The sequence below is a fragment of the Callorhinus ursinus genome, unplaced genomic scaffold (genome assembly GCF_003265705.2).
Source record: "Callorhinus ursinus isolate GAN/ISIS: 27379988/994484 unplaced genomic scaffold, GSC_fseal_2.0 scaffold42, whole genome shotgun sequence".
Classification (NCBI taxonomy): Eukaryota; Metazoa; Chordata; class Mammalia; order Carnivora; family Otariidae; genus Callorhinus; species Callorhinus ursinus.
Genome location: NW_027397104.1, coordinates 3,501,075 through 3,527,868, shown reverse-complemented (window position 1 = coordinate 3,527,868; position 26,794 = coordinate 3,501,075). Strand labels below are relative to the sequence as shown.

At 41.7% G+C, this 26,794-nt stretch overlaps 1 protein-coding gene across 6 annotated transcripts in view; it reads right to left on the bottom strand.

Moving 5' to 3' along the window:
* Positions 1 to 2,713: 2,713 nt before the first annotated feature.
* The window catches only part of APTX (aprataxin), a 44,147-nt gene continuing 20,066 nt past the window's right edge, over positions 2,714 to 26,794 (bottom strand). Inside the window, exons 1-8 of one of the 6 annotated variants that reach the window (XM_025852856.2) lie at positions 21,991 to 22,260; positions 13,650 to 13,786; positions 12,290 to 12,336; positions 11,771 to 12,073; positions 10,278 to 10,337; positions 9,239 to 9,465; positions 3,757 to 3,860; positions 2,714 to 3,009 (exon numbers count right to left, since the gene is read on the bottom strand). In XM_025852856.2, the coding sequence (XP_025708641.1) occupies positions 2,855 to 3,009; positions 3,757 to 3,860; positions 9,239 to 9,465; positions 10,278 to 10,337; positions 11,771 to 12,073; positions 12,290 to 12,336; positions 13,650 to 13,782 (1,029 nt within the window). In that variant the 5' untranslated portion in view covers positions 13,783 to 13,786; positions 21,991 to 22,260 and the 3' untranslated portion in view covers positions 2,714 to 2,854. Of the gene's footprint in view, positions 3,010 to 3,756; positions 3,861 to 9,238; positions 9,466 to 10,277; positions 10,338 to 11,770; positions 12,074 to 12,289; positions 12,337 to 13,649; positions 13,789 to 21,990; positions 22,261 to 26,794 lie in introns of those variants that run through there. The other 5 variants (XM_073881464.1, XM_025852857.2, XM_025852860.2 and 2 more) reach the window with 5 other exon arrangements.

The following is a 26,794-nucleotide window of genomic DNA, read 5'->3' as shown; positions in this document are numbered from 1 at the left end:
AAAGGAGAGCATCCCAGGGACATCCTAGAGATGAGGTCTCTCCCCTAGTCCTCCATAGTGATCCCAGACACCTCCTAAAATCCCAGATGCATAGTGATGGCGTTTTTCTCCACAGCAGATGTTCTTAAGTTAGAGTCCACAGACCCCCAGGGAGTCTATGGAAGAACTTCAAGGGTACCTAAGATGTATATACATATACATTATTTTGGGGAGTGAACTTTGGGGAGTGAACTATGATGGCCTTCATCATGTTTTTAACCTAATCTATGGAAGAATCTTCAGAGCTCTGTGGAAATCTTCAAGTTATAGTTACTGGGATAGAGAGAGGCAGTTAGGTCGGTTCTGACACAGTTCAGCCCTGAATCTCTGATATCCAGCCATATGTAGTATATGTGACTAACTACCAGATTCCAGGCTCCAGAAAACATCCCTGAGCCTGCAAGGACTCAGTGACCAACTCAACTATGGTCTGGTCTCTGAAAGGACCATTTGTACCTGGATATCTCAGAGATAGAACCAGAAGAGGAAAAATAGTTTAGCTGAGTTCATCATAGACCCCAGGCCACGCCTCTGAGACTGCCCTCTGAACAGGAGGAGGAGATAGGAATCATTGAAGAGGCCTTGCCCCTAAAAGCATGGGGCCCAAGGGCCTCCCCCCAGTCCCTGTAGAAACAAAGCACCAGTCCCTATAACCAGTCATTCTCCCTTATCTAATGCCCAAGGTCTCCCTGGATCCTGAAATAAAATTGACCCTGCAAGGGAAGGCAGGCCTGCAACTAGCCCAGAAAGTCAACCAGAAAATGGTGTGTATATCCTCACAGGATAGAGTCTAATCCAGGAGTTTCAGAAATGCAAGGTGCTTTGAAGCCCAGAGTTCATTTATATTGTGGTTCTCAAACTTTAGTATGAATAACAGTCATCCTGAATGTTTTTGTTGTTGGTTTTTTGTTTTGTTTTGTTTCGTTTTGACAGAGAGAGAGAGAGAGAGAGAGAGCAAGCTCGAGCAGGGGAAGGGGCAGAGAGAGAGGTAGAGAGAGACTCCCAAGCAGGTTCCATGCTCAGCGCAGAGCCCAACGTGGGGCTCGATCTCACAACCCTGAGATCATGACCCAAGAGAAAATCAAGAGTCAGCCAACTGAGCCACCCAGGCACCCAATGAATGTTTGTTTTATAGTACAGATTCCTATAATAACTGTGATTCAGTAGTTCTGGGGTAGAGCCCAGATATTTACAGGTTGTAAAATGGAACTAGCAATTCTGATCTCCGGCATCCATGGAGTGTACCTTTAGAAAGTATCGAGGGTTTAGGGGCTTTAAGGCAACCGATGTGGAAAGGGGGCTTTAAAGGAACTGACAGTCCTCAGATAAATCACTGAAATGCCATGGAGAGCTTCTGGCCAGCACAGGCGAAAGGTCTATGGCTCCTACTGGTTAGTAATACATTTATATTCTTCAACTAATAGGGAAAATGAATTTGATGCACCAGAACCAAGACCAACTTTGAAGCCCAGCAACCTTTATAAATTATTAAATGTTTATCCTTTAAAGGGTCATAACAATGGTACCTACCCCATAGAATTACATACAGTGAGAAGTAAATGAGATAATTAGAACAAAGTGTTTAGCATAATGCCCAGACACACAGGAGTTGAGTGTTAGCTGCTATTACCATTAATTCCTGCTAATTATGACTATACCCATGCTCACCAAGAAACCACTGTAGCATCCTGTTTGTGGAAGACTGAGGTCAAATGTGGTCTCTATGGACTGAGGTTTTCTCCAGAGAGAAATTATTATTAAGGGTATTCTTTTTTTTTTTTAACTCAAGAGCAAAAAGAGTCAAATCCTCAAATAGATCACCAATGTAATCAAAAACGTTTTAGATTTCCCTTTACCTTCAGTTCTGACATTATCCAAAAATCAACTTGCTCCAACAGTACCATCCAAATTTGTTCTGAGTGAAAAATGAAGCTATGGGGTTCTGTGCAACTCTTCAGTCAACAGCGACCTCTGCATGCATCAGAACTAAATCTGTGACTACTACCTGAACTCCCAACAGTTTTCAACTACCTAAAATAGCTGCCCCAAACAAATAAACTTTATTTTCAGATGAAAGATTCAAGCAGACCAGCAAGAAGACTTGACAACCAAACCATGATGAACATTTGGCCAAGTATTTCCTCACCAGCCAGGAACCCCTAATATTAGAAAACCCCATCTCTCCACCCCCTCGTCTAGCCTGTTTGCTTAAAATGAATAAGAACTGGTGAGACACATTTCCTGAGAAGGAAGCATGGGTGGTTTTGGATAGAAAGGAATGAAAGGGACAGAAGCAACTAAGTTTCTCCATGAAGAAAGGAAGGAGAAAGAATATTACAGAATAGATTAAGATCAGAGAACAAGACCAATTAGGGCCTTCAGGATAAATATGAGACCTCTCTAGCTGCTCTGATGAAGAGTACCACAGGCCTCTGGGGAGAAAGGATTAAATGTATGGACAGAAATATATAGCCCACCCTCTTCCATACCTTGCATTAGGTCAGTTTGAACATGGCTTTGCCCCCCATCAGTCAGACCTGACATGGATCCTGGAGCCTGGGGATCCTATCCCAGCCACCATCACCAGAGAACACATCCATGACAAACCCAAATTCCTAATTCCTAAACTACTTCAAGTCACCCCATATTGTAGCCACTCAGGAACAGAAGAAGCTTTGTTTAAAAAAACAAACAAACAAACAAACTGCATGTTTTAATTCAAGAAATAAAAGTTCACAGGCAATCCAGGACAGGTGCCAGGAATTTGCTCTACACAATCAGCCACACCTGCTGCAAAGGTTCAGGCTCCGTGGAATCACTCTGGCCAGTGCCTCCTGAGATGCTCTTTCAGCTGGGGAATGGAAGGCAGTGACTGCTGGCACTCGTGACAACGCAGGGGCAGCCTCAAGAGCTCAGGCATCCCATCTCGGACACTCACTCTGCCAGCGTCCTGCACCATCTCTATCACAGCTGCAAGCAAAGAAAAAAGTTCAGAGCTCAGCTACTCTGAAAAACCAAGATACCCCCCAGAAAAGCAAATCTGACTCCAAATAAAAATATGCCAGGTATCCTAAAGTTAGTAAACTTGAGGTTAAACCCACTGTGGGGAAAATGGACTTGATCAGATTCTAAATCTGAGCAACCTGTTTTTGAAATAATTACATTCCTCTGGAACACACTGTAAGCAAACCATGTTACATGTCACCACAGTGCTTTACTGCTGGTTAGCCCTCGGTCAGTGGTAGCTGCCATCATTAATGTCCCAGCATACTTAAGTTCCACAGTATACACACTGGGAAATGCTCCCTTCCACATACACGCAGCCCTCTCCTGTTAATTAACCACTTGTGACATGAGGCTGCCCCCAAGCTCCTATCCAGCTGATGGCAGAAAAGACAACTGTTCAGAGCTTTCACATTCATGAATTCCAATAATTCTCAGGACAACCTTTAAGTCCTCTGTCGTTACAATAAAACACCTTTCTGACTCTGACATAACAGTTTTCTAGGTCCCCCGCAAGAAGGTGGTTCAAAGCAAAGTGGCAATCCAAATAATCCAGTTTCTTTTACTGGGTCTCTCTTTATAGGGACACAAAGTGGTACATGGGCTTTTGAGGCCAGGTAATTATCTAAGGAAACAAGAAAATCAAATATAAGAATAGGAAAAAAAAATAGCTGAGAAAATGAAACAAATGTGAAACTAAAGAACACTGTTTACCTTGTGATTCTAGGAAGTATTCTGTATTGAAAGAATTCCAGTGTTTTTTGTTTTTAAGGCAAGGAGAATCAAAATCCTGGCTGATCACATGGAGGTGTACATGGCTAATTGAGAGAGAAGGAAATTGACCATTAAATCCATTAAAAACCATGGCTTAATCAAAATGACAAACAGTAAAAGTATGGGTATATAAAATATTGCTAGTGTTTCCATTTAATAATTCATTCACTCATTCACTTAAGAACATTTAATGCTAAGTACCTACTAGAGCCAACCATTATTCTAGCACTGGGAATTTAGCAGTGAACAAAATGAGAAAGGCCTCTGCCCTTATAGAAATTATATTCTAGTAAGGAAAGACAAATTTTAAAAAGAAAACAAACAGGGAAAATTCAAATCTTTAGCGTTGCTAAGGAGGGCGCCTGGGTGGCTCAGTCAGTTGAGCGGCTGCCTTCAGCTCAGGTCATGATCCCACGGTCCTGGGATTGAGCCCCACATTGGGCTCCCTGTTCAGTGGAGAGCTTGCTTCTCCCTCTCCCTCTGCCTACTTGTACTCTCTCTCTCTCTCTGTCAAATAAATAAATAAAATCTTTAAAAAAAAAACTGCTAAGGAAAAACACAAACCAGGGAAATGGGACACAGAGTGCTCAGGGGCTAGAAGTTACCTCTTTAGCTAGAGTGTTCGAGGAAGGCCACTCCCAGGCAGTGATTTGAGCTGAGAAAGCAGTCAGGCAAGCAAAGATCTGGAGAAAGAATGTTTTGGGGAGTGGCAATGCCAAGTGCAAAGACCCTAAGAAAGAACTTGGTGCAACTGAGGAACAGAAAGGTGACAGATACGGCTGGAATGGTTCGAGCTGAGGAAGAGAGACTAGGTAGGAGTCAGAAAATAAAGAGTCTTACAGGCTGACAAGAGGTCTGCAGTGTATTCTGCTTACATTGTCTCTGATTTGCACTTTTAAAAGATCACTCTGGCTGCCCTGCAGAGAAAGAACTATAAAGAGGGTAACAATGGATACAGAGATGAGTTAGGAAACTACTGCAGAAATAATCACCCCGAAGATTAGAGCTGTAGTGTTTGGAATATATTTTGCAATAGAACCAATAGGACTTCCTAATGGATTAGATGTGGTTTGGGAGAGGTGCCACTTAGAGAGATGGGGAAGCTTAAAGGAAAAGCAAGTTTGGGGCAGAAAACCAAGAGTTCTCTTTTGGACTTGTTAAACCTTTTTTGTATAAATATGACTCTTAAAATCATTAATATTTCCTATCCTCCCAATAAATAATCAAAACCAACCAATACATGCAGGAATCCAAAATGGAATATAGGCAGTATCAAATAAACTTAATAGTATTACAAATGAATAAGGGAACCACACTGAAGGGGCTCAGGAAGAAAATAACCAGTGAAATGAACTTCGGAAAATAATAGTTTGGATACTGTAAAGATGGAAAGAACTGTATAGAAATACTGTGAGTAAATGTCTTTCTCACAGGGTTATGGGTTAGCTAGCAATTCTATAACTGTTTTATGTGTATACTAAGACCAAACAGGAAAGTGAATTTATTATAGCTAATGAGAGCCAGATTTTTCACCTTTGGAGAAAGAAATTACAATAAAGGAAAGGGGGAGACAAGAATGAACCTTGCAGAATTGAACTGGAGCCAGAGATATCAGTATAAACTTGTGTTTTTCCGTACACATACACAAATAAAGAAAGAAATACGGAGGTGTGTGTATCTGTATGGATTAGGATTCACGCATGTATTTCCTGGCCCTATCTGCCAAAAGGACCTAGGAGTAAAGACACCCTGGAATCAACCACTTCTCTCAATATAGAAACCTAGTATCCAAGTCTTGGTTTATAAATATCTTTCTTTCTCCAATAAAATGAACTAAATAAAATAAAAAGTTCATTCCAGGGCAAGAACAGGAAAAATACAGGATGAGCCTGGAACATCTTATTCAAGAAAATAAAGAAGTGCTCAAAAAATGTTGGGGCCCTATCAAATGATTCGGGACCCAACCTAAAGGAGCTTCCAAGGAGTAAAGCTAGAACAATTTGAGCAAGAAAATGAACAATGATAGACTAAATTAAAACCTATAGAATAAAATATCCATGAGTCCACACTGACAAATAACTAAATAAATACATAATGGGGGAGAAGGGACAACTCTTCCATACAGAAGAATTCTCATTAATAAAAAAATCACCATTAGGTAAACACCACAGTAATAACTCTTGCAGGCAAGACCGTCCAATAAATGCTAAAATCATTGGGCAAAAGCTTGGGGAGAAACAGGTTACTAGCATAGTCCCTAACTATTCAAGACATTCATCAATTACAAAGGGAAAAATAGTAACTCTGAGGAGAGGAACCTGGCAGACATCACCCTAAAAAAGTGATCAAGGTTAATATGAGCAATAAGCCATCTCGACATCACGTACTCCTTGATATGAATGTACTGAGAAGGATGCAACATCACCTCTGTGGTATTGGGGGGGCAGGCGGAAGCATAACCTCAATCTAATCATGAAAAAATATCAGATAAATCCAAAATGAGAGACATCCTATAAAACCAACCAGTAATCGGGACGCCTGGGTGGCTCGGTCAGTTAGGTGTCTGCCTTTGGCTTGGGTCATGATCCCAGGGTCCTGGGATCGAGTCCCACATCGGGCTCCTTGCTCAGCAGGGAGTCTGCTTCTCCCTCTCCCTCTGCCTGCTGCTCCCCTGCTCATGCTCTCTCTGACCAATAAATAAATAAAATCTTAAAAAAAAAAAAACAACAACCAGTAATCATCAAAAGTGTCAAGGTCATAAAAACTAGGAAAGGAGAAGGAAGTGTCACAGGTTAGGGGAAACTAAGGAGAGACAACAAATAAATCCAATGCAGGATCCTGGATTAGATCCTGGAGCAGAAAAACATAAAAATAAAAAAATAAAAAATAAAGAAAGGTGAAATTCAAATAAAGTCTAGAGTTTAATTAGTGGTGATATTATGGAAGATCTTTGGTCTGCTTCACACTTTTTTTATATTTTCTAAACGGAAAATATATTACTTTTACAAGGAAAAAAAATCTGTTACCCTTTCCTTTCCACAGTGTTTATTCAAAATTATAAATAGTAATCATAAAAGGGTATGTGAGTGGCAAATTACTGCTCATTTTGCTTCCCACCCACACTTGCCACAGCTCTTTTTAACATTCTTAGAACAATAGCATGTATTACATAAAAAAGGTATGGACACCATGATTACTATGTGAAAAGCACTCTGTAGTCAAAGGGCTCTGTTAGTCATGGGCTGTGCAGCACTGGAGAAATAGGATTATGATTATGGGTGACTTTTGCCCTAAATTTTTTAATAAGATTTTAACAAAAAAATATATACAGAATATATACAGTTGATCCTTGAACTGACCCCCCCACACTATCAAAAACCCAAAAGTGTAATTTTTGACTCCACCCAAAACTACTAATATCCTACTGTTGATCAGAAGCCTCATCAATAACATAAAGTCCATTAACACATATTTTGTATGCTATATACTGAAATCTTACAATAAAAGCAGAGAAAACATTGAGAGTCACAATGAAAATACATTTACAGTATTTTACTATATCAAAAAACGTCTGCATATAGGTGGACCAGCACAATTCAAACCTACGTTGTTCAAGGATCAACTGCATTTTTTTTTAAATGAGGCCCAACATACATCAACCCTACGACCTAGCAACTTCACTTCCAGGAATTTACCAAAGGGCAAAAAAATGAAGTATGTGCATGATATACACAACAACATACATGAATCTCAAAATCATAATGCTAAAAAAGGTCCAACAGAAGAAAAGTACACATTATATGATTCCACTTATATGAAGCTCTAGAACAGGCAAAACTAACCTATGCAGAAAGAAATCAGAACAACACTTGAGGGTTGAAGGGAAGATTAAACGAAAAGCAGCGCAGGGAAACTTTCTGGGATATGACAGAAATGTTCTGTATTTTAATCAGAGTGATAGTTACATAGCATAAATGTTTGTCAAAACTGACCGAACTATAAATCTTGTGCATTTTGTTGTATGTAAGTTATGCCTCAATTTATTTTTTAAGATTTTATTTTTTTGACAGAGAGGGACACAGCAAGAGAGGGAACACAAACAGAGGGAGTGGGAGAGGGGGCAGCAGGCTTCCCTCTAAGCAGGGAGCCTGATGCGGGGCTCGATCCCAGGACCCTGGGATCATGACCTGAGCCAAAGGCAGAGGCTAATGACTGAGCCACCCACGCGCCCCAGTGATGCCTCAATTTAAAAAAAATACATACTGAAAAAAAAAAAAAAAAAATATACATACTGATGGGGGAAAAATTTGTGGCACAAAAATTTCATTTGGTTAAAGTGGCCCATCATATAAGTCATAATTCGCTGAATAAAATGTGAAGAATGTTGGGCAGGTAAAAAAAAAATAACCAAAAGAAATTCTGACACATGCTACAGCAGAGACGGACCTTGAAGACATGATCCTAAGTGAAATAAGCAGTCAAAAAAGACAGATACTGTATGATTCCACTTACATGAAGCACCTAGAGTAGTCAAATTTATAGAAACAGAAAGTAGAATGATAATTGCCAGGGACTGTAGAGGGGAACGGGATGTAGTTTGGGAAGATGAAAAAGGATCTAGAAGCAAATGATGGTGATGGCTGCACAACAATGTAAATGTACTTAACGCCAATGAACTGTAATACTTAGAATCGTTAAAATGGTATTTTTTTTTTAAGATTTTATTTATTTGAGAGAGAGAATGAGAGAGAGAGAGCATGAGATGGGGTTGGGTCAGAGGGAGAAGCAGACTCCCTGCTGAGCAGGGAGCCCGATGCAGGACTCAATCCCAGGACTCCAGGATCATGACCTGAGCTGAAGGCAGTCGCTTAACCAACTGAGCCACCCAGGCGCCCAAAATGGTAAATCTTGTTAGGTATATTTTATCACCAAGAAAACAAACAAATACAAGATAAAAACTCCAAAATCCAATTAGTCTGCTTATCTCGTTGCTCAGCTCTAAAGAACTATGGTGATCTGCCTTGCTTGCATTCTTTAAAAAGACTGTTATTCCTTTCTGAATACTTCTGGGTGTGAGCCAAAGGCAAACAGGCTCTATATTTTTCTCTCATTTTATTTTAAATCTTAGATCTACTGAGTTGTCACAATAAAAGTCAGTGATGTTTGTCTCCTTCAAAGCAATGGTCCTTAATTGTTTAGGAGTTTATAGATGCTTCTGAAAAATCTAATAAAAGTCACAGGCACAAAAAAGAAAAAGAAAAATCAAGGCAAGTCAAGCAGAAGGGTGGAAGTTTCAGCCCACCTTCCTTGGAAACATCCCACCCTAGTCCCCTGGGCCTCGGAACTATCAGCACACCTAGGCTGAATCCATCTGTCCACCTAGACAGAACCAGAATGCACTGGCACTACACACAACACTTACCTCATGCTGGGAATGGCATGGTAACCCAAACGGAAGCGGAGTTTGCTGGACCCAGCGAAATCTGTGATCATCTTTTCCCCCACAGTGTGCATGTGTTTAAGGAGCTCAAGGTGTTCCCTGGTCACAGCCTTCAGACTGGAAATGGAAGCCCATGGTAAGACCAGCCAGTGGTGACGAGCCTTGGGATATTTATCCTTAATCACCACCACCTGCTCATCTTTGTAAACCTAGCAGAGGGGCATAAGAGAAGGAAACAGACATCTACCACACATCTTCTGGGTGCCAAGTGCCGTCATATTCACTAACTCACTTAACTCCCAACACAATCTTATGTAAAAGGTTTCAGTATCCCAATTTTGTCAGATGAGAACTGAGACTTGGAATATGTCTTGCACTGTCACATAGTTAACAAAGTGGGAAGTCTAAGATTGTAAACCAGGTCTAGTCGACTCCAGAGTGTGTGTCTTCAATCACCACACTACAAAGAATACACAGAAAATGCATAGTACAAAATAGTTCCTAAGGTTCTGATGTAACATCCCCTCAAGCATTAATTCAAATGCACTCTTCTCCACTCTAACCCAGCACACCATGTGTCACAATCATGTGTTCCAAGAAGCCCTATCAGATTTGGCCCTCTGTCATCCAGGATGTAATTTAAGAAGAACTCAAAGACTCCTCCCAGGATGACACCTATTAATCCCAGGCAGCCCAATAACTACAGTCACAATATATTACCTGACACTCCCTTGAAAGAAACCCCACTAAGGTTAACACAACTTCCCTTAATAGCACCCAGAAGTTTAGGAGGAACAAAGAAGAGGGGATATTCATTTTAAGAACTGAGCTTCTTTCCAACGAATTCCAGTTGCTAACTTACTGATAATAGGAAAAGCCACTTGGTTCTCACAAAATAGCCCAATAAAACGAACCTCAGTCAGAAGGGCTGATCTCCTTTGCTCTCACTTGTAGTTATGACCTCTTTGGAGTAGTCACTTAAAACATGAAGTGTATTTCAATGCCAAAATGTTATTCTGACCTGCATTTTGGGATCCTGCATAGAAATTTTCAAGCCTTGACTCCAGTGGCCCAATGATTCCTGAAACAAAAAGGAGCCACAAAAATTGCAAATGTCAATAGTTGTATTTGGCATTAGTTAATATTGTACGTCAGCAAAGCCCAACCAAACTTAGCAATGAGATTAGTTTTTAAGAATTAAGCTATACCCCCATACCATACGATCCAGCAATTGCACTACTGGGTATTTACCACAAAGATACAAATGTAGGGATCCGAAGGGGTACGTGCACCCCAATGTTTACAGCAGCAATGTCCACAATAGCCAAACTGTGGAAAGAGCCAAGATGTCCATCGACAGATGAATGGATAAAGAAGAGGTGGTATATATACACAATGGAATATTATGCAGCCATCAAAAGGAATGAGATCTTGCCATTTGCAATGACGTGGATGGAACTGGAGGGTGTTATGCTGAGTGAAATAAGTCAATCAGAGAAAGACATGTGTCATATGACCTCACTGATATGAGGAATTCTTAATCTCAGGAAACAAACTGAGGGTTGCTGGAGTGGTGGGGGGTGGGAGGGATGGGGTGGCTGGCTGATAGACATTGGGGAGGGTATGTGCTATGGTGAGCGCTGTGAATTGTGCAAGACTGTTGAATCACAGATCTGTACTTCTGAAACAAATAATGCAATATATGTTAAGAAAAAAAAAAAAGAAGATAGCAGGAGGGGAAGAATGAAGGGGAGTAAGTCAGAGGGGAAGATGAACCATTAGAGATGATGGACTCTGAAAAACAAACTGAGGGTTCTAGAGGGGAGGGGGGGTGGGGGGATGGGTTAGCCTGGTGATGGGTATTAAAGAGGGCACATTCTGCGTGAAGCACTGGGTGTTATGCACAAACAATGAATCATAGAACACTACATCAAAAACTAATGATAAAATGTATGGTGATTAACGTAACAATAAAAAAATTTTAAAAAAAAGATTTAAGCTATACCCCCTTTACTCAATCATTTGCCTTTATAACCTAAACCGGCTCCATTTTCTTCCTATACAGGATTCAGAGCTATGTGTCTAGACAAAGGCTGGAGATGCCAGAGTGTCAACTACATCTTCTTCACCCTCTCCCACTCCATCTACAGCCTAACTACATTTCCACTTTGACATCAGGATGCGAATCACATGATCTATGAACAGTGTTCCAATGCTAATCTTCTACAGATAAACATATGACTGACCCATTTTAGCAGTTCCATGCTAAGCACACCATCATTATCTCCCTACCTTCAAGTGGCTTACCTCAGGAATTCAAGAGAAAAGTACATGAAGGGACATTCACCCCAGTGACTGGTGACATAAACAAGTGACTCTTTCATCATGGTTAATAAGCCTTGTCATGGTTAATAACCCCTTATGCGTATCTGGGCTTTACAGTGTACAAAACAATCAAGCAGTCATTGTATCTCATTTAATCTCCACATCATCTATCAAGCACACCGCCCTCACCTTTTTGGTAGATGCATCTTTCCCTTTCTTTGAGGGCACAGAGGATTGGCCAGGGTCACTCCCAGGTTCCAGTCCTCTACAGGACTCAGCTTCCTGGGCAGCATCTCCTTCTATAGAATCACTGCTGCCTGACCTCTTTCTCTTCCTGTGTGTTTCTAGGCCAGGGCTCTCTGCCTCTTCCTCAAACTCTACAATATATGGATAAAGTTCATTCACCATGTGGAGAATTTGGCCAGGCTGCAGCTTCACCTCTTGGTCCTTCCCAATTATGACCGAGTCAATGCTGGTGGGATTGACCCCTACCTATAAATAATAAAAAAATAATTACAATGATAGCAATAATACCATTAGCAGCATAGCCACTGCTATGTTAACCACTTACTGCATGCCAGGCACCATGCTTAATGCTCACTTCCACACATGACATAGAAGCTTTTATTGGTTGGCACAAACACTCTAAAATCAACATAAGAAAATCATCAAGTATAAAATGGAAATCCAAATTACAAACACACATACCTGCTTCACCTTGACATATCCTTTGTTACACTCTGCTTTCAACTGTACTGAAAGAGATTTTAAAAAGTTAAACCTAAATGCCAGAAAGAACCAAGCACTTGCTCCTATTCTCCTTATAGGACAATGAAGCCTCACTCCAGGAGGCAATTTGACTGTGGTTTCCTCAAAGGCCTATAAGCAAAATTGCCTATTATGGAGGTGGCTGGGCTCCAAATCCTTCCATAAAATGTCCACCAGCACACATACTCCCTTAGCTCCTGCTAATATCCCTACGAAGCAGCTTCACAGAATCCCCACAAATCTTGTTATTCCAGAGCCCGTGGCCCACTCAGGATCCCAGACTCTGCAGTCAGGGAAGGGACCCCATTCTCTCACAGACTCTTGGTTCATGATTATATCAGGCTTCCACTATTTAATAAAACTATGAGATGCTTTCAATAGAAAAAGGCAAAAGATATACTTCTGGAAAAGAGAAGTTCAGCTGGCCTTAGTAGGCAGAGTGATTATTCTAGAAAGAAGATTGAAGGAACAGAACAGTCTGAGCATATGTGGGAAGAAATAACATTAAACACTTGTGTTCAGAGAAGTGAACAAAGTTTCTGGGGGGAGACAGGGTGCACAGACACCACAGCTGCTCTCCAAGAAGGAACAGGCAGAAGACAGGCTGACATACAAGTCCCTACAGTTGCTGCTGTGAAAAGGGGACAGAGTGAAAAGCAATATCTGCTTCTGTATCTCAGACCTAGCAAGCTCAAGTATGGTTTTTTTTTTCCCCATTTAGATTAACTCATGTGGAAAAAATAATCAGTACTGCAGACTCCAAGCACTGAGAAACTCTATGGGGAACACACATGTGGGGGTCTGGTAGCAGTGAGCATGTCCAGAGTTTATATGTAAAAAAATGAGGTACATGGTAAGGCTTTTTCCTAAGGACGTTCATTTCATTAAATCCCAGGAAAGGCATTTCAAGAGCTAGATGCCATAGTCTTATAAAGATAACCCCCTCTGTGTGAGGCATTATGTAAAGGATGGAACTATCCCATCACTTCTCAGACATGGTTTCAGGCTGGAGGTCCCAGAATTAACTGTCTCACTGCCCAATGAGGAATCTCCCTGCGCAAAGCAGGGTACAAGATTCAGGTCCACCACCCCATAATAACAGGATGGAACATGCCTATTCTCAACACTAAATCTTAACCACTTCCAGAGGATAGAATCAGGGGTGAATGGGTCCCTGGTGTTAGCTAAAAGATGGCAGACAAAAAGTTTCTACCAATAGCATCCAGGAAATGTGCATCTTCGGTTATCATTACCCTGAGGAACAAAACACAGTAATCTGCACATTGCTATGACCAAGTACCTTGCTGTCGAGAACATTTCTTGTCAACGATCTTGGTCTCTGGGCCACGCCCAACCATGACTGCTTCCAAATGTGGAAGTTTGATTCGCTGGTGCCGGTTATCCTGTCTCACCAACCAGCACACCCGCATCATTACTCTGAGAGAAAAAAACAGGAAAGAATCACTGGAAAAATTAGCACAAGTCCTCCAGGGCCACACCCCACACCACCACATATGCCATCTACCAGTGACTTCACCTAGGTCTCAATTTTCTCACCTGTAAAACATGATGATGACAGGACTCATGAGGCTGTTGTGAGAATTAAGTAAGATAATGTATATATTTACCTCTGTGCCTAAATCAGGCTAAGCAATCAAATATTATGTTTATTGATATACTCTATGTGCTGACCATTAGCCTACACACTGAGGATAAAAGAATAATTAAACATTGTCCCTATCCTTGAGGGGCCTGGAGTATAGGTGGGGCAGACAGACTCATATGTCAATTATTACAATATAATGTGATAAGCACCATAAAAAGGGATTAACCAAATATGGCATTAGCCCAGGGAAAGGAATAACTGACTCTTGTAAGTAATATCAAAAACAGCTTAATGAGGAAGGGATATTTATGCTAAGTTTTAAAGCATGAGAAGGAGTTTGCATGGCAGAGAATCAGGACATAAGAATAGAGGATGTTCTTCAGTCCACAGGTGTCTTTATGTATATTTGGTTTCCCTCCTTAATCATCATATCAATATTAGAACAATGCATTTTATTACCATCTAACAGAAGACTGTCATAATAAATATACAAACCTACAATGTTTAAGTGTGAATGTGGCCCCTCTGTGCAATACACAAACTGCACAATAGTGAAGGGACTGGTTTTCTTTTGAAAACAACCTTTAGGGGCGCCTGGGTGGCTCAATCAATTAAGCATCGACTCTTGATTTCAGCTCAGGTCATGATCTCAGGGCTGTAAGATGGAGCCCTGCATTGGGCTCTGGGCTCAGTGGGGCATCTGCTTAAGATTCTCTCTCTGCCCCTCCCCACCCACCCATCCCAATCACCGCTCCCTCTGCACGTGCACACGCACTTTCTCTAAAATTAATAAATAAATCCTAAAAAAGGAAGAGAGGAAGGAAGGGAGGGAGGGAGGGAGGGAGGGACGACGGACAACCTTCATGGCCACATAGGGTATCAGTAGAAGGGAAAGAGACAAGAAATTTGGGAGAAAAATAAATAAATAAATTTGGGAGAGAGATGAGGCCTGAACAAAGGCAGGGCAAAGGGAATGGAGAGGAAGAAGATCCAGAAAAATTGTGAAGGTAGACTTAATACTGACTGTATTTGGGGAATGACAAAGGAGTAAAGGGAGACATAAATCAAGACTTCTAATTTGGAAATAGCCATTAACCACCATGAGAAATAAACAAGGAGACATAATTTGAAGTTAAATGGCAGATGAAGGGATGATTTCTGATTGAAACACAGTGAGATTAAGATCCACAGGTCAAGGTAGGATATATGGGTAGAAAGCTCAGGGAGAGGAATGGGCCGAATGTATGTATTTGAGAGGCATCAACATGTCAGAGAAGGTGAGGCAAAGAGAGCATGAGATCACCCAGAGAGGGAGAGCAGGAAATTATGGGCAGAGACAGGACTAGGATCTTTGGGATGCCTCCAGAAACTGACTGTTCAAGCCTCTAATACCCTCTTTGAGAAATGTGCCCTGCAGGCAAGGCAGCACTCATCAGGCCCTCTGCACAAGCTTTGTGTCCAAAGGGAACAGAAAAGGAACAAGATTTTTAAAAATCAGAGTTTCATTACCATCTGCAAAGAAAGGATAATGCAAAGCAGAGTGAGCAAATGAGTGCTGAAGAGGTACAAAGTCACAGAAATTCAATCAGTCAGGAAAGGCTTTGGAAAGCACTCAAATGAAAAGGCTGAGAGGACTGATAAGGAAGAAAATAAGTGGGAGGGGACATTCCATTTTTTTTTAAAGATTTTATTTATTTATTTGACAGAGATAGGCAGAGAGGCAGGCAGAGGGAGAGGGAGAAGCAGGCTCCCCACTGAGCAGGGAGCGTGATTCGAGGCTCAAACCAACTGAGCCACCCAGGTGCCCTAGGACATTCCATTTTTAAAAGCACAAGTGACAGGGACACCTGGCTGGCTCAGTCCGAAGAGCACGCAACTCTTGATCTCTGGGTCACTGAGTTCAATCCCCACATTGGGTGTGGAGATTCTTAAATAAATAAAACTTAAAAAAAAAAGGCACAAGTGACAACACAGATTTCAGCAATAAGCCACAGGTAAGGGGTAGAAAGCAGACCTTATTAGTTGACCCAGAGGAGCTGCCCCAGAGAATCACCAAAAAATTGCAGAAGTCCTGAACACTAGGCTGAAAAGTTTAGACTTCACAATCAACCAGAGACAACTGCCAAGTTATTGAGCTGCATAGCAAAGTGAAACAACAGCTGTGTATAGGCAGGCTGGAGCGGAGAAGTCTAGAGTCAGAGATTAGTCAGGAGGCTGTCAACATAATGACCAGAGTGAGGTCCAAAAGTTCAGCAGGTCTTTGTGAAGGAATGGATGCAAGAGCATGAAGAGTCAGCGGCAAACCTAAAATCCTGAAACTGGATCCTCAAATGATGATGATGCTACAGGCAAGTCCACTTTTAAATGCTATGTGTTCAGAGGGGCATCTGTTTGCACTTGCTGGAAACTGATGAATGAGCAGGTAATGACTGAGAAGTGAAGTATGTCTTCATCAGGCCTTGGGAAATAAGTCATGGTGACTGACTACTCACAGTAATAAAAGAAATCTGAGAGAGCACAGGGACAGGAAGGAATCTGATGGGCCGCTGAGAGCATGGCTGGCTGTTGCAGGATAATAGGAACTACCCCTCCTGCCCTGTACACACACACTCATTCCCACCAAAGTTCTCAAGTTATGATGTTCCTATTTACTACTTCTTGAGAAGCTAAAGCAGTGACTGCACAATGCTTAGGCAACTAACGTTAAGCAACATTTTGGCCCATTTTAGCCTCCAGTTCCAATTTCTAGGAATGAAGCATTTTAGAATATGGGGAGTACATAACGATAGGTGCTCCTGAATCTTTAAATTGGTCCATCCAATAAAACTCCATAAACTGCAAGTTCTAATCAAGAAATCAAGCCCATTTTTTTGCTTACCAATATATCTCCAACACTTAATACTTGGCATACAAGAACGCAATATATATTGCAAGTGAATCACCAGATGATAATCCTGTCCAGATTCTCATCCCTTCCTCCTCTTTCCCCTGCTCCAGTTCCTCTTCTTAAGTGGTCCTTTGCTCCTCTCTTTAGGCAATCCCATCCTCACATCTATGCATATTAAATCCTAATTCTCTATTTTCTAACTCCCTACTTTTCATTCCAGAGTTGTAGGGATTGGTCAGGAAAATATTCTGGTTATACCTTAAGGAACCAAAGTGATCTGATAGGCCACACAAGCCCAGTAATCTGATAACGTGGAACAGTGCTGTCCAGTAGAATTTTTTGCAATGATGGAAGTATCGTTAACCTGCATTGTCTAATAATGAAGCCACCATGTGACAATCAAGCATCCGAAATGTAGCTAGTGCAACAAAGGAACTAAAGTTCTTAGATTTTTTTAAACATACATTTAAATAGCTACATGTGGCTGATGGCTACCATGATATCCAACCCAGCCCCAGAAATTTGCCCAACCTGGTAAGTACCAAATTCTTCAGGCTTGAGGTTAAGACCCTCATACTCTACCCCCACAAAGGTTACTTATGTCACCTCCTACTTCCTTTCATAGAACTAGCCCACCCTTCCCTTGCCCCAGACTCACATACATTTATTCTTACACACAAATACATCTCTCAGGTATGATGTACTGAGTCACATCTCCCAAGTAAGTCATTCTTAATATGATCTCCTGGCATTGGATTATACCCTTTCCTCCTTCCTAGAATCCCAAATCCTTCTCAATTTCCGAGTCCCACCTCCTCCAGGGAGGCCTTCAGTGGACTATCTTGTCTTCTCTACATCTTGCCATAGGGTGTGGTCAATTTATCTTCACAGTTCTCTGAAAATTAAATGTGGATGTAATTCTACTCTCCAAATGAGATTATAATCTCCTTATAAACAGCCTGCATCACTACCCATCCATACAGAAAACTCAGGTCTCTAGAAGATTATGGCCCTGGGCTAGGCGCGGCCTTATACTTCTGAATATCCTCTGGTGTTCGGCATACCTTTATCTAGTGCATACTATCTGCTAGGCATTTGTTAAATGTCTTACTTTTTTTTTTTTAAAGATTTTATTTATTTATTTGAGAGAGAGAGAATGAGAGATAGAGAGCACGAGAGGGGAGAGGGTCAGAGGGAGAAGCAGACCCCCCTCTGAGCAGGGAGCCCGATGCAGGACTCGATCCCGGGACTCCAGGATCATGACCTGAGCCGAAGGCAGTTGCTTAACCAACTGAGCCATCCAGGCGCCCCTGTTAAATGTCTTACTTTTATCATCTCAATTAATTTTCCCAGCAACTCTTATTCTAAGGAAGAGAAAATTTAAGGCTTAAGAAAAAATAGGTAACCTATTTTTAGTTTGGCATAACCAATGTGTGTGCCAGAGATAGGATTTGAATCAATTCTAAAGAACGGGTTCTTAATCACTACACCATATACCTTTTGTCTTCACTCATTTGATCATTCAATTAAAATTACTATGTGCCGGGGCGCCTGGGTGGTGCAGTCAGTTAAGCGTCTGACTCGTGGTTTTGGCTCAAGTCGTGATCTCAGGGTCATGAGATCAAGCCCCACGTCAGGCTCCATGCTCAGCATGGAATCTGCTTGAGATTCTCTCTCCCTCTCTCTCTATCCCTCCCACTCGTGCACTCTAAAATAAATAAACCTTCTTAAAAAATTATTACATGCCTACAGTGTGCCTTGTGCTATTCTAGTACTGAGAATAAAGAAATAATACATCTCACTCATATAATGCAGGTATAATAGATCATTCCTGCCTTCAAAAGGCTGTTTTGTGGGGGAGTGAAACACAAAAACATTTATAGCAAATGTAGTAAGTATAGTGATTGGTCTGTGCAGAGTATCATGGGAGCACAAGGCTAGAGTACCCAACCCAGACATGGAAAAAGGAGATGTCAAGGAAGATTTCCTGTAGGAGTCAGACCTAAAATGAGTCCTATATATAAGCCAGATTAACTAGGTGAAAGGGTCATCCTAATTAGGTGAGGAGAAGGAAGTGGATAAAAGAAACGGAGAAAATTCAAGTCAAAGGGAATAGCAAGGGCAATGCACAAAGAAATAACAGACTGCACATGAAGAAGCAGTGCAGTGTTGCTACAACCTAAAATATGAGGCAGAAAAGAGGCTAGAGACACAGGCACGTCCAGAATAAGCAGAGCCCTGGGTGACTGGCTGAGAAGCTCAAACTTCAGACATTCCACTGGATTTTACAATTTAATAAACAATAAAAATTTGCTAAGTGAATGAGAAAAAAGATCAGATGAATGAAGACAGGTATTAAAGATTATTAAGCAGGACTTTAACACAGATTTGTGTCCAAGATCATTTGGGGGAGGAGGGCAGGTGTTAACTTATATCACCTCATGTGAGAAGATACATGGGGAACAGGACTGGAGGCAGGGAAATCAGTCAGAAGGCCATCATATTTCAGATGAAAGATGACAGTGCCTAAAGTAGTTCAAAGGTAGGGATGAAGAACAACACAGATTTGAGAAATATTTAGGGGGTAAAATCATCAGGACTTAGTGATCTATGTGATGAGACCAAGTTCAGGGAAGATAGAGTTCAGTTTCAGGCTTGTGAATTTGAACTGTGGGACTTGCAGGCAGAGCTGTCTAGCAGGGTGGTCAGAGGTGAGGGTGAAAGTCAGAAAAAAGGGTCTCACAACTTTGATTTGGGAGCATGTAGAAGGGAGTTAAAACCAAGCTAGTTGATGTGCTCACTCAGGCAGTGTATACAGAACAAAAAGAACAGTGAGCCAAAGTCACAACTTACAAATACCCAACATTTTAGGGGAGGGAGAAAAAAGACTACCCACAGAAGAAATGGCTAGTGAGAGAGACACATGGAGAAACAGCTAGGATGTAAGCTCCTTACAGGGAGGCACTTTGTCTTCCTAGTCTCTGTATCATAATAAATGTTAAATAAATCAGCTGAATGTATTATTCTGGAAAGCAAAGCAGTAGGGGAGTGAGTTTCAAAAGCTGCAAAGGTGACTAAAAAATGTCTATCTGGTTTGATAATTACTGTAACTTTAAGGTTAAAATTTCAGGGGCGCCTGGGTGGCTCAGTTGGTTAAGCGACTGCCTTCGGCTCAGGTCATGATCCTGGAGTCCCGGGATCGAGTCCCACATCGGGCTCCCTGCTCAGCGGGAAGTCTGCTTCTCCCTCTGACCCTTTCCCCTCTCATGCTCTCTATCTCATTCTCTCTCTCAAATAAATAAATAAAATCTTTAAAAAAAAATTACTGTAACTTTAAGGTTAAAATTTCAGGGGAACGATAGTTCTCAAAGGGAGACTGAAGAAAGGAGTGAAAGGTGAGAAAATGGAGATAGAATTTAGAATACTCTTTAAAATAGTTTGAATAAGAAGGGGAATAGAGTTACTGGATGACAGCTAAAGGAAGGATGGATCACTAAGACTTTCTTTCTAGCTTGATAGGTTAGGGGGCAGGTGACCATGAATCTGAGAAATCTGACATGTTTATACAAAACAAGGTCTCACAGATGAAAATATAAAACGTAAGAAGCAAAGACACAGGGATTTGCTTTATCAGAGCAGAGTGAAGGAAAGGTAAAAATGAGTTTAAGTCTAACACTTTTTTAAGAAGGGAAAGCAGGGGCAAAAATTTGAGGGAAAGCACATCTGATGACCTCAATTCACTCCATAAAATAGTAGGTAGAAGTGAGGTGTTTGGGAGCTTAATGAACAGTTGAAAAAAATCAATGTAGGGCGCCTGGGTGGCTCAGTTGGTTAAGTGACTGCCTTCGGCTCAGGTCATGATCCTGGAGTCCCGGGATCGAGTTCCGCATCGGGCTCCCTGCTGAGCAGGGACTCTGCTTCTCCCTCTAAACCTCTTCCCTCTCGTGCTCTCTATCATTCTCTCTCTCTCAAATAAATGAATAAAATCTTTAAAAAAAAAAAAGAAAAAAAGAAAAAAAATCAATGTAACACAGTGGATAACATCCGGGCCTCTTTAAGTTCAACTGCTTGAGTTCAAATCATGGCTCGGTAACCTACCTACCCACTGTGTCATTTGACGCCAATCATTTAACTTTAGCCTTTAATTCTTTAGCTGTAAAACAACATTAAGAATTGCTCTAGGGGCGCCTGGGTGGCTCAGTTGGTTAAGCAGCTGCCTTCGGCTCAGGTCATGATCCTGGAGTCCCAGGATCGAGTCCCGCATCGGACTCCCTGCTCAGCAGTGAGTCTGCTTCTCCTTCAGATCATCCCCCCTCTCATGCTCTCTCTCTCTATCTCATTCTCTCTCAAATAAATAAAATCTTAAAAAAAAAAAAAAGAATTGCTCTACAACACATGGTTGTCACAAGGACTGAATGAGGAAGTATGCAAAGCTCAGTGTCTGGCAAAAAGTAAGCATTCAACACTATTATTACTGGTTAACAGTGAAGACAAGATAAAAGCAAGAGCTAAGGACATGTAAAAAGATCATCCCCCATCACTGACTGTGCAACTTAGGTGGAAGGGCACAAGTCTGTATTGTCTCCCTACATGTAGTCTTGTCTCAAGTATTTTAACAATTCCTAATATGTTAGATTCCCTAAAGGCTCTAAACCTGGGCCACACTAATTCCAAATGGAAATTATATCCCTGCTTTTTTGAACCGCTATCACTGCCTGCATGAGAAAAAGCTTGCTTCTTCTGGCCCTCCTATTAGGCTTGTTGAGGACGATGTGAAGGCCCCTCCAGTTCCTTTCAGGAAACGCTTCTAGAGGAAACAATGCCCTTCCTGACAAGCTGAGCCGCCTCCTGGGCTGGACAATACCCTCTCTCTCTAACCTTTTTTTCTGCTTGTGTTGTGACCAAGCTGTGGGGAGAGAGGGGAGGTGAACGAACGTGAGGTGGGGCGGCGACCGAAAAACGGCCCAAGGGAGCTTCGGCAAAGTGAGACGCCTAGAGCCCGAGGACGGAGCAAAGCCTGACGGGAAAGAAGCCATAAAAGCATTATTCAAGGAACATCATTCAAGGGCAGTAATGACCCCGGTCCAGGGCCCACAACCACGGTTTCCCACCCGGCCAGCAGAAGAGGTAGGCCAACAACTGCCTTACCTCGAGACCGCGGAGACAGGCAAGCGCAAGTCACTCTTCCGAGCAGCACCACTTCCGGTGCTGTGTGATGACGTCACGAGGCCATCCAGAGAGCAACCAGTGGCGTCACCAGTGCCCGCCCAAAGATTGGCTGAAAGGGTCTCTCCCAATACCCGGATCGGGAAGCGTCCGCCCCGACTTGGTCCCTCCGGGGTCGAGGTCCTACTGCGGTTTCTGGCAATGATTCTGCGGAGGACTAGCAGAGCTTCTCTCCATCCGAGTGTCTCTTCCCTGTCACCACCTCTCAGTCTGAGTCCGGAGAGACTTCAGGCAGCTGTCCTCTCTGTGGCCGTTTCTAGGCAACTGTGCAGTGCCTTGACACTCCCTCTGTTAGTAGAAGCTCACTACCTTTAAGGCCATCTTTTCCGCTGTAGAAAGTATCTGCTGTGGCATCGTTTTCTTGCCCTTTTTCAAAACTGCAATCGACTTTCTCTTTCGTCTGGGGAGAAAGAGCTGGAGGGGCTTGCGGTGGGGAAACCTGATAAGATTGTTTTAATGCTATTTTTACTAAATGAACTGGCTGACAGGCAGGAGAGAAGCAGCAGGCTGCTGGGATGAGATGGGTTTACCGATTTTTATAGCGATTCCAGGATGTTCCCTAAGAGTCATGTATTGCAAGTATTCGAAGGCATTTTGGCAGATGGAACAATTCCTATCTTGTGGGTGAAGGCATAGTTTATAATTTTTCTCAAACTAAATAAAAACAGCTTTAAGGAGTCACATTTCTTGCTCAGGATGGAATGTATTTCCTTCCATAGAAAAGCAGAGTTAACGGTATGACAAAAATACCAGAGCTATTAAAATAGGGTAGAAGAATCTTCCAGGAAACACAGAAAAGAGACTTCCTCTTTTTAGCAGTGAAGATGCAGGTTTATATTAGGGTCACACCAGGAAGTAGGGGAGCACAGGAAGCATCTTAGCCACACAGCCTTCATGGTGGTGCAATGTGATTCACGCTACTGGAGGTAAAATTAGGTGGCTCTGGTCACCTGACCAGTTCCCTCAGAATTAAGCTTCCCTTAGCCTCTGCTTCTACCTGACCTGCCTTAGTGTGTCTTGCATTCAAAATTGGATTGGATTATTCTAATTGGATTATTTACCATATATTGTGCAAAATTGGGCAGAGTTTCCATGCCCAGCCTACTAGGTCTAGCCCTTTGTCTATAGCATATTACTGGCCAGAGAGGCAAGGTCACATGGCACAAGGGCCTAACACTTACGACTTTCACAGACCCCACCCAGAACGAAAACATATCACAAACAGATACACAGAAATTAATAAAGAGTTGTTTGTAGTATTATCTAATGTCATGGCCCTCAAAGTGTAATCCTTGGATCAGTAGCCTCACGACACCTAGGAACTTGTTAGAAATGCAAATTCTCAGGCCTCACCCCAGGCTTACTGATTCAGAAACTTTGGGAGTGTGGCCCAGCAGTCCGTTTTAACAAGCCCACCAGGTTATCCTGATGCATGATCAAGTTAGAGATTCAAATTAGGAAGGCAAAGACTTCAATCTGTACATCATGATAAATGTGTTTTGTGGCCTGCTCTGGGCTTTGGGGGCTTTTTTTTCCTATTTCAAATTCAAAAAAAAAATTTTTTTAACTGTGGCAAAATACACACAAAACTTATAAGCCATTTTTAAGTATACAGCTCAGTAGTGTTAAGTATATTTACATTGTACTGAATCTATCTCCAGAACGTTTTAATCTTGCAAAACCGAAACTATGTGTTAAACAACTATTTCCCCTTCCTCCAGCCCTTGACAACCACCAATTTACTTTCAGTTGCCATGAGTTTGACCACTCTAGATACTGCGCACAAGTGAAATCATGCAGTAGTTGCCTTTCTGTGACTGGCTTATTTCATGTAGCATAATGTCCTCCAGTTTCATTACTTGTAATATGTCAAAACTTTCATTTTAAGGCTAAATAACACTATTGCATGTATACACCACACTGTTTACAATTGCTTTGTCTGTCAATGGATGTTTGGATTGCTCCCATATTATGGCTATTATGAATAATGCTACTATGAACATTATTGTACAAATACCTCTTCAAGATCCTGCCTTCAATTCTTTTGGATATATACCCAAAAGTGGGATTTGTGAGTCATATGATAATTCTATTTTTTATATTTGAGGAACCACCTACCTACTGTTTTCCATAGCAGCTGCACCATTTTACATTGGACGCAAGGGTTCCGATTTCCCCACATCCTTGATAACCTTGTTATTTTCTGGTTTCGGTTTTGTTTTTTTTTTTTATTGCAGTCATCCTAATGGGTGTGAAGTGATATCTCATTGTGGCCTTGATTTGCATTTCTCTAATGATTAGTAATGTTGAGCACTTTTTCATATGTTTGTTGGCCATTTGTGTATCTTCTTTGGAGAAATGTCTATTCAAGTCCTTTGCCCGTTTTTTTTTCTTTTTGGGCCCCCACTTTTAAATCAAGTTACTTTGTTGTTGTTGCACTGTAGAAGATCTTTTTATATTCTAGATATTAATCCGTTCTCAGATATTTGCAAGTATTTTTCCCCATTTCACAGATTGCCTTTTCATTCCATTATTGTGCCCTTTGATGCACAGAAATTTTTAATTTTGATGTTGTCCAATGATCTATTTTTACTTTTGCTGCCTGTGCTCTTGGTATCATAGCCAAGAAATCACTGGAAGCTTTTCCCCCGTTTTATAGTTTTAGGTCTTATATTTGGATCTTTGATCTATTTGGTCATTTTTTTAATATGGTGTAAGATAAGGGTCCAACTTCATCCTTTTGCATGGGGATATCCAGTTTTCCGAACACCGTCTGTTGAAAACATTGTCTTTTCCCTATGGCATGGTCTTGAAATCTTTGTTGAAAATCATTTGACCAGGGGCGCCTGGGCGGCTCAGTCGGTTAAGTGGCTGCCTTTGGCTCAGGTCATGATCCCAGGGTCCTGGGATCAAGCCCTGCATCGGGCTCCCTGCTCGGCGGGAAGCCTGCTTCTCCCTCTCCCACTCCCCCTGCTTGTGTTCCTTCTCTCGCTGTGTCTCTCTGTCAAATAAATAAATAAAATCTTTAAAAAAATTAAAAAAATAAATAAAGAAAGAAAATCATTTGACCATATATGCAAGGGCTTATTTCTGGCTTCTCTTCAATTCCATTACTCTATACATCTGTCCTTATACCATTACCACCGTTTTGATTACTGTTGGTTTCATAATAACTTCTGAAATCAGGAGTTACGAGACTTCCAACTTTGCTCTTCTACAAGATTGTTTTGGCTATTCTGCTCAGGAGGTTTTAATTATTTTCTAATTCCAACAGAAATTAGTAGATCTCACATGAAAATTGGGATTCTTTGTCTACTGAAAAAAATCAATAAATCCAGCAAATTCTGGCAACAAATAGCCAGAATTGTGAATGACTATCAGGCGCTCTCCAGGCTACTGTCTCCACCTACTCATTTATATAACCTGTCTGGTCCTTGAAGGCTCTTCTTTCTTTGAGACTTTGAGAATCCTGGTCTAAGGAAATGGCAGTTGGTGCCAGAGGACCAACCTGGGGATACTACAGTGGTCTGGTCCAGAGATTTGCTCAGAAGGAAAAGTACAGAATCCTAGGAGAGGGCATTGTTAGGAAACTTCATTTTGTTTTTTGGGGTTTTTTTGGGGGGGAGCATAGGGTGAGAGTGAGGTTGGGAGGGGTGTGAGAAAAGACCTGTGTGAGGAAAGGAAAATAAATCAAACCCAGAAAGTTCAAAAGGAAACAGACAAGTGAAGGCTAGGGAAAAGAATATTCCAAATCTATGATCTACACTGAAAAAAGAGCAATACACAAAAGCCCTACAGGGGGCCTTAAGCACATTCTTCCAGGCATGATAGAAGTCCAGTGGAACTGAAGAGTAGACAGTGAAAGGAAATGGTGAGATCTGAGCAAGGATCAGATAGTAAACCATTTAGGAACTGTATGTGGGTTCACCCTATATTCAGTGAAAAAGCCCTGAAGATTTAGCCGGGGGAATAATATTATTTGGTATTTGTTTCATTGGATGCTGTGGCTACTGTGAGGAAGAAAGGATGGGTGGGGTGGGGCAAGAACAGAAAGGGTGAGAGCAGTTAGGATTATACTGATATAGTGCAAAGGATGTTGGCAGCCTGGACAAGAGGGAAAAGGTAGATAATTCAAGAGATGTTTTGGAGGCAGCATCAACTGGACAAGACATATTCTTCTCTGTAGGCAGACCTAGGTGAGATGCCAAATAATAAAAGTCACTTGGTGGGGATAGGCACAAAACCTAGTGAGCTAGGGGCGCCTGGGTGGCTCAGTCCTTAAGTGTCTGCCTTAGGCTCAGGTCATGATCCCAGGGTCCTGGGATCGAGCCCTGCATTGGGCTCCCTGCTCAGTGGGGAGCCTGCTTCTCCCTCTCCTACTCCTTCTGTTTGTGTTCCCTCTCTCACTGTGTTTCTGTCAAATAAATAAATAAAATCTTTAAAAAAAAAAAAAAAAACCTAGTGAGCTATAAATTTAGTTGCATGTTTCATATGTCCAAAATCTTCTTGGGATGCCTGGGTGGCTCAGTTAGTTAAGCAGGGCTTAACCTGAGCCTTTGGCTCAGGTCATGATCCCAGGGTCCTGGGATTGAGTCCTGCATCACATCGGGCTCCTTGCTCAGCAGGGAGCCTGCTTCTCCCCCTGCTTGTGCTCTCATGCATTCTCTCTCTCTCTCTCTGACAAATAAATAAATTAATTAAATATTAAAAAAGAAAAAAGTCTCAC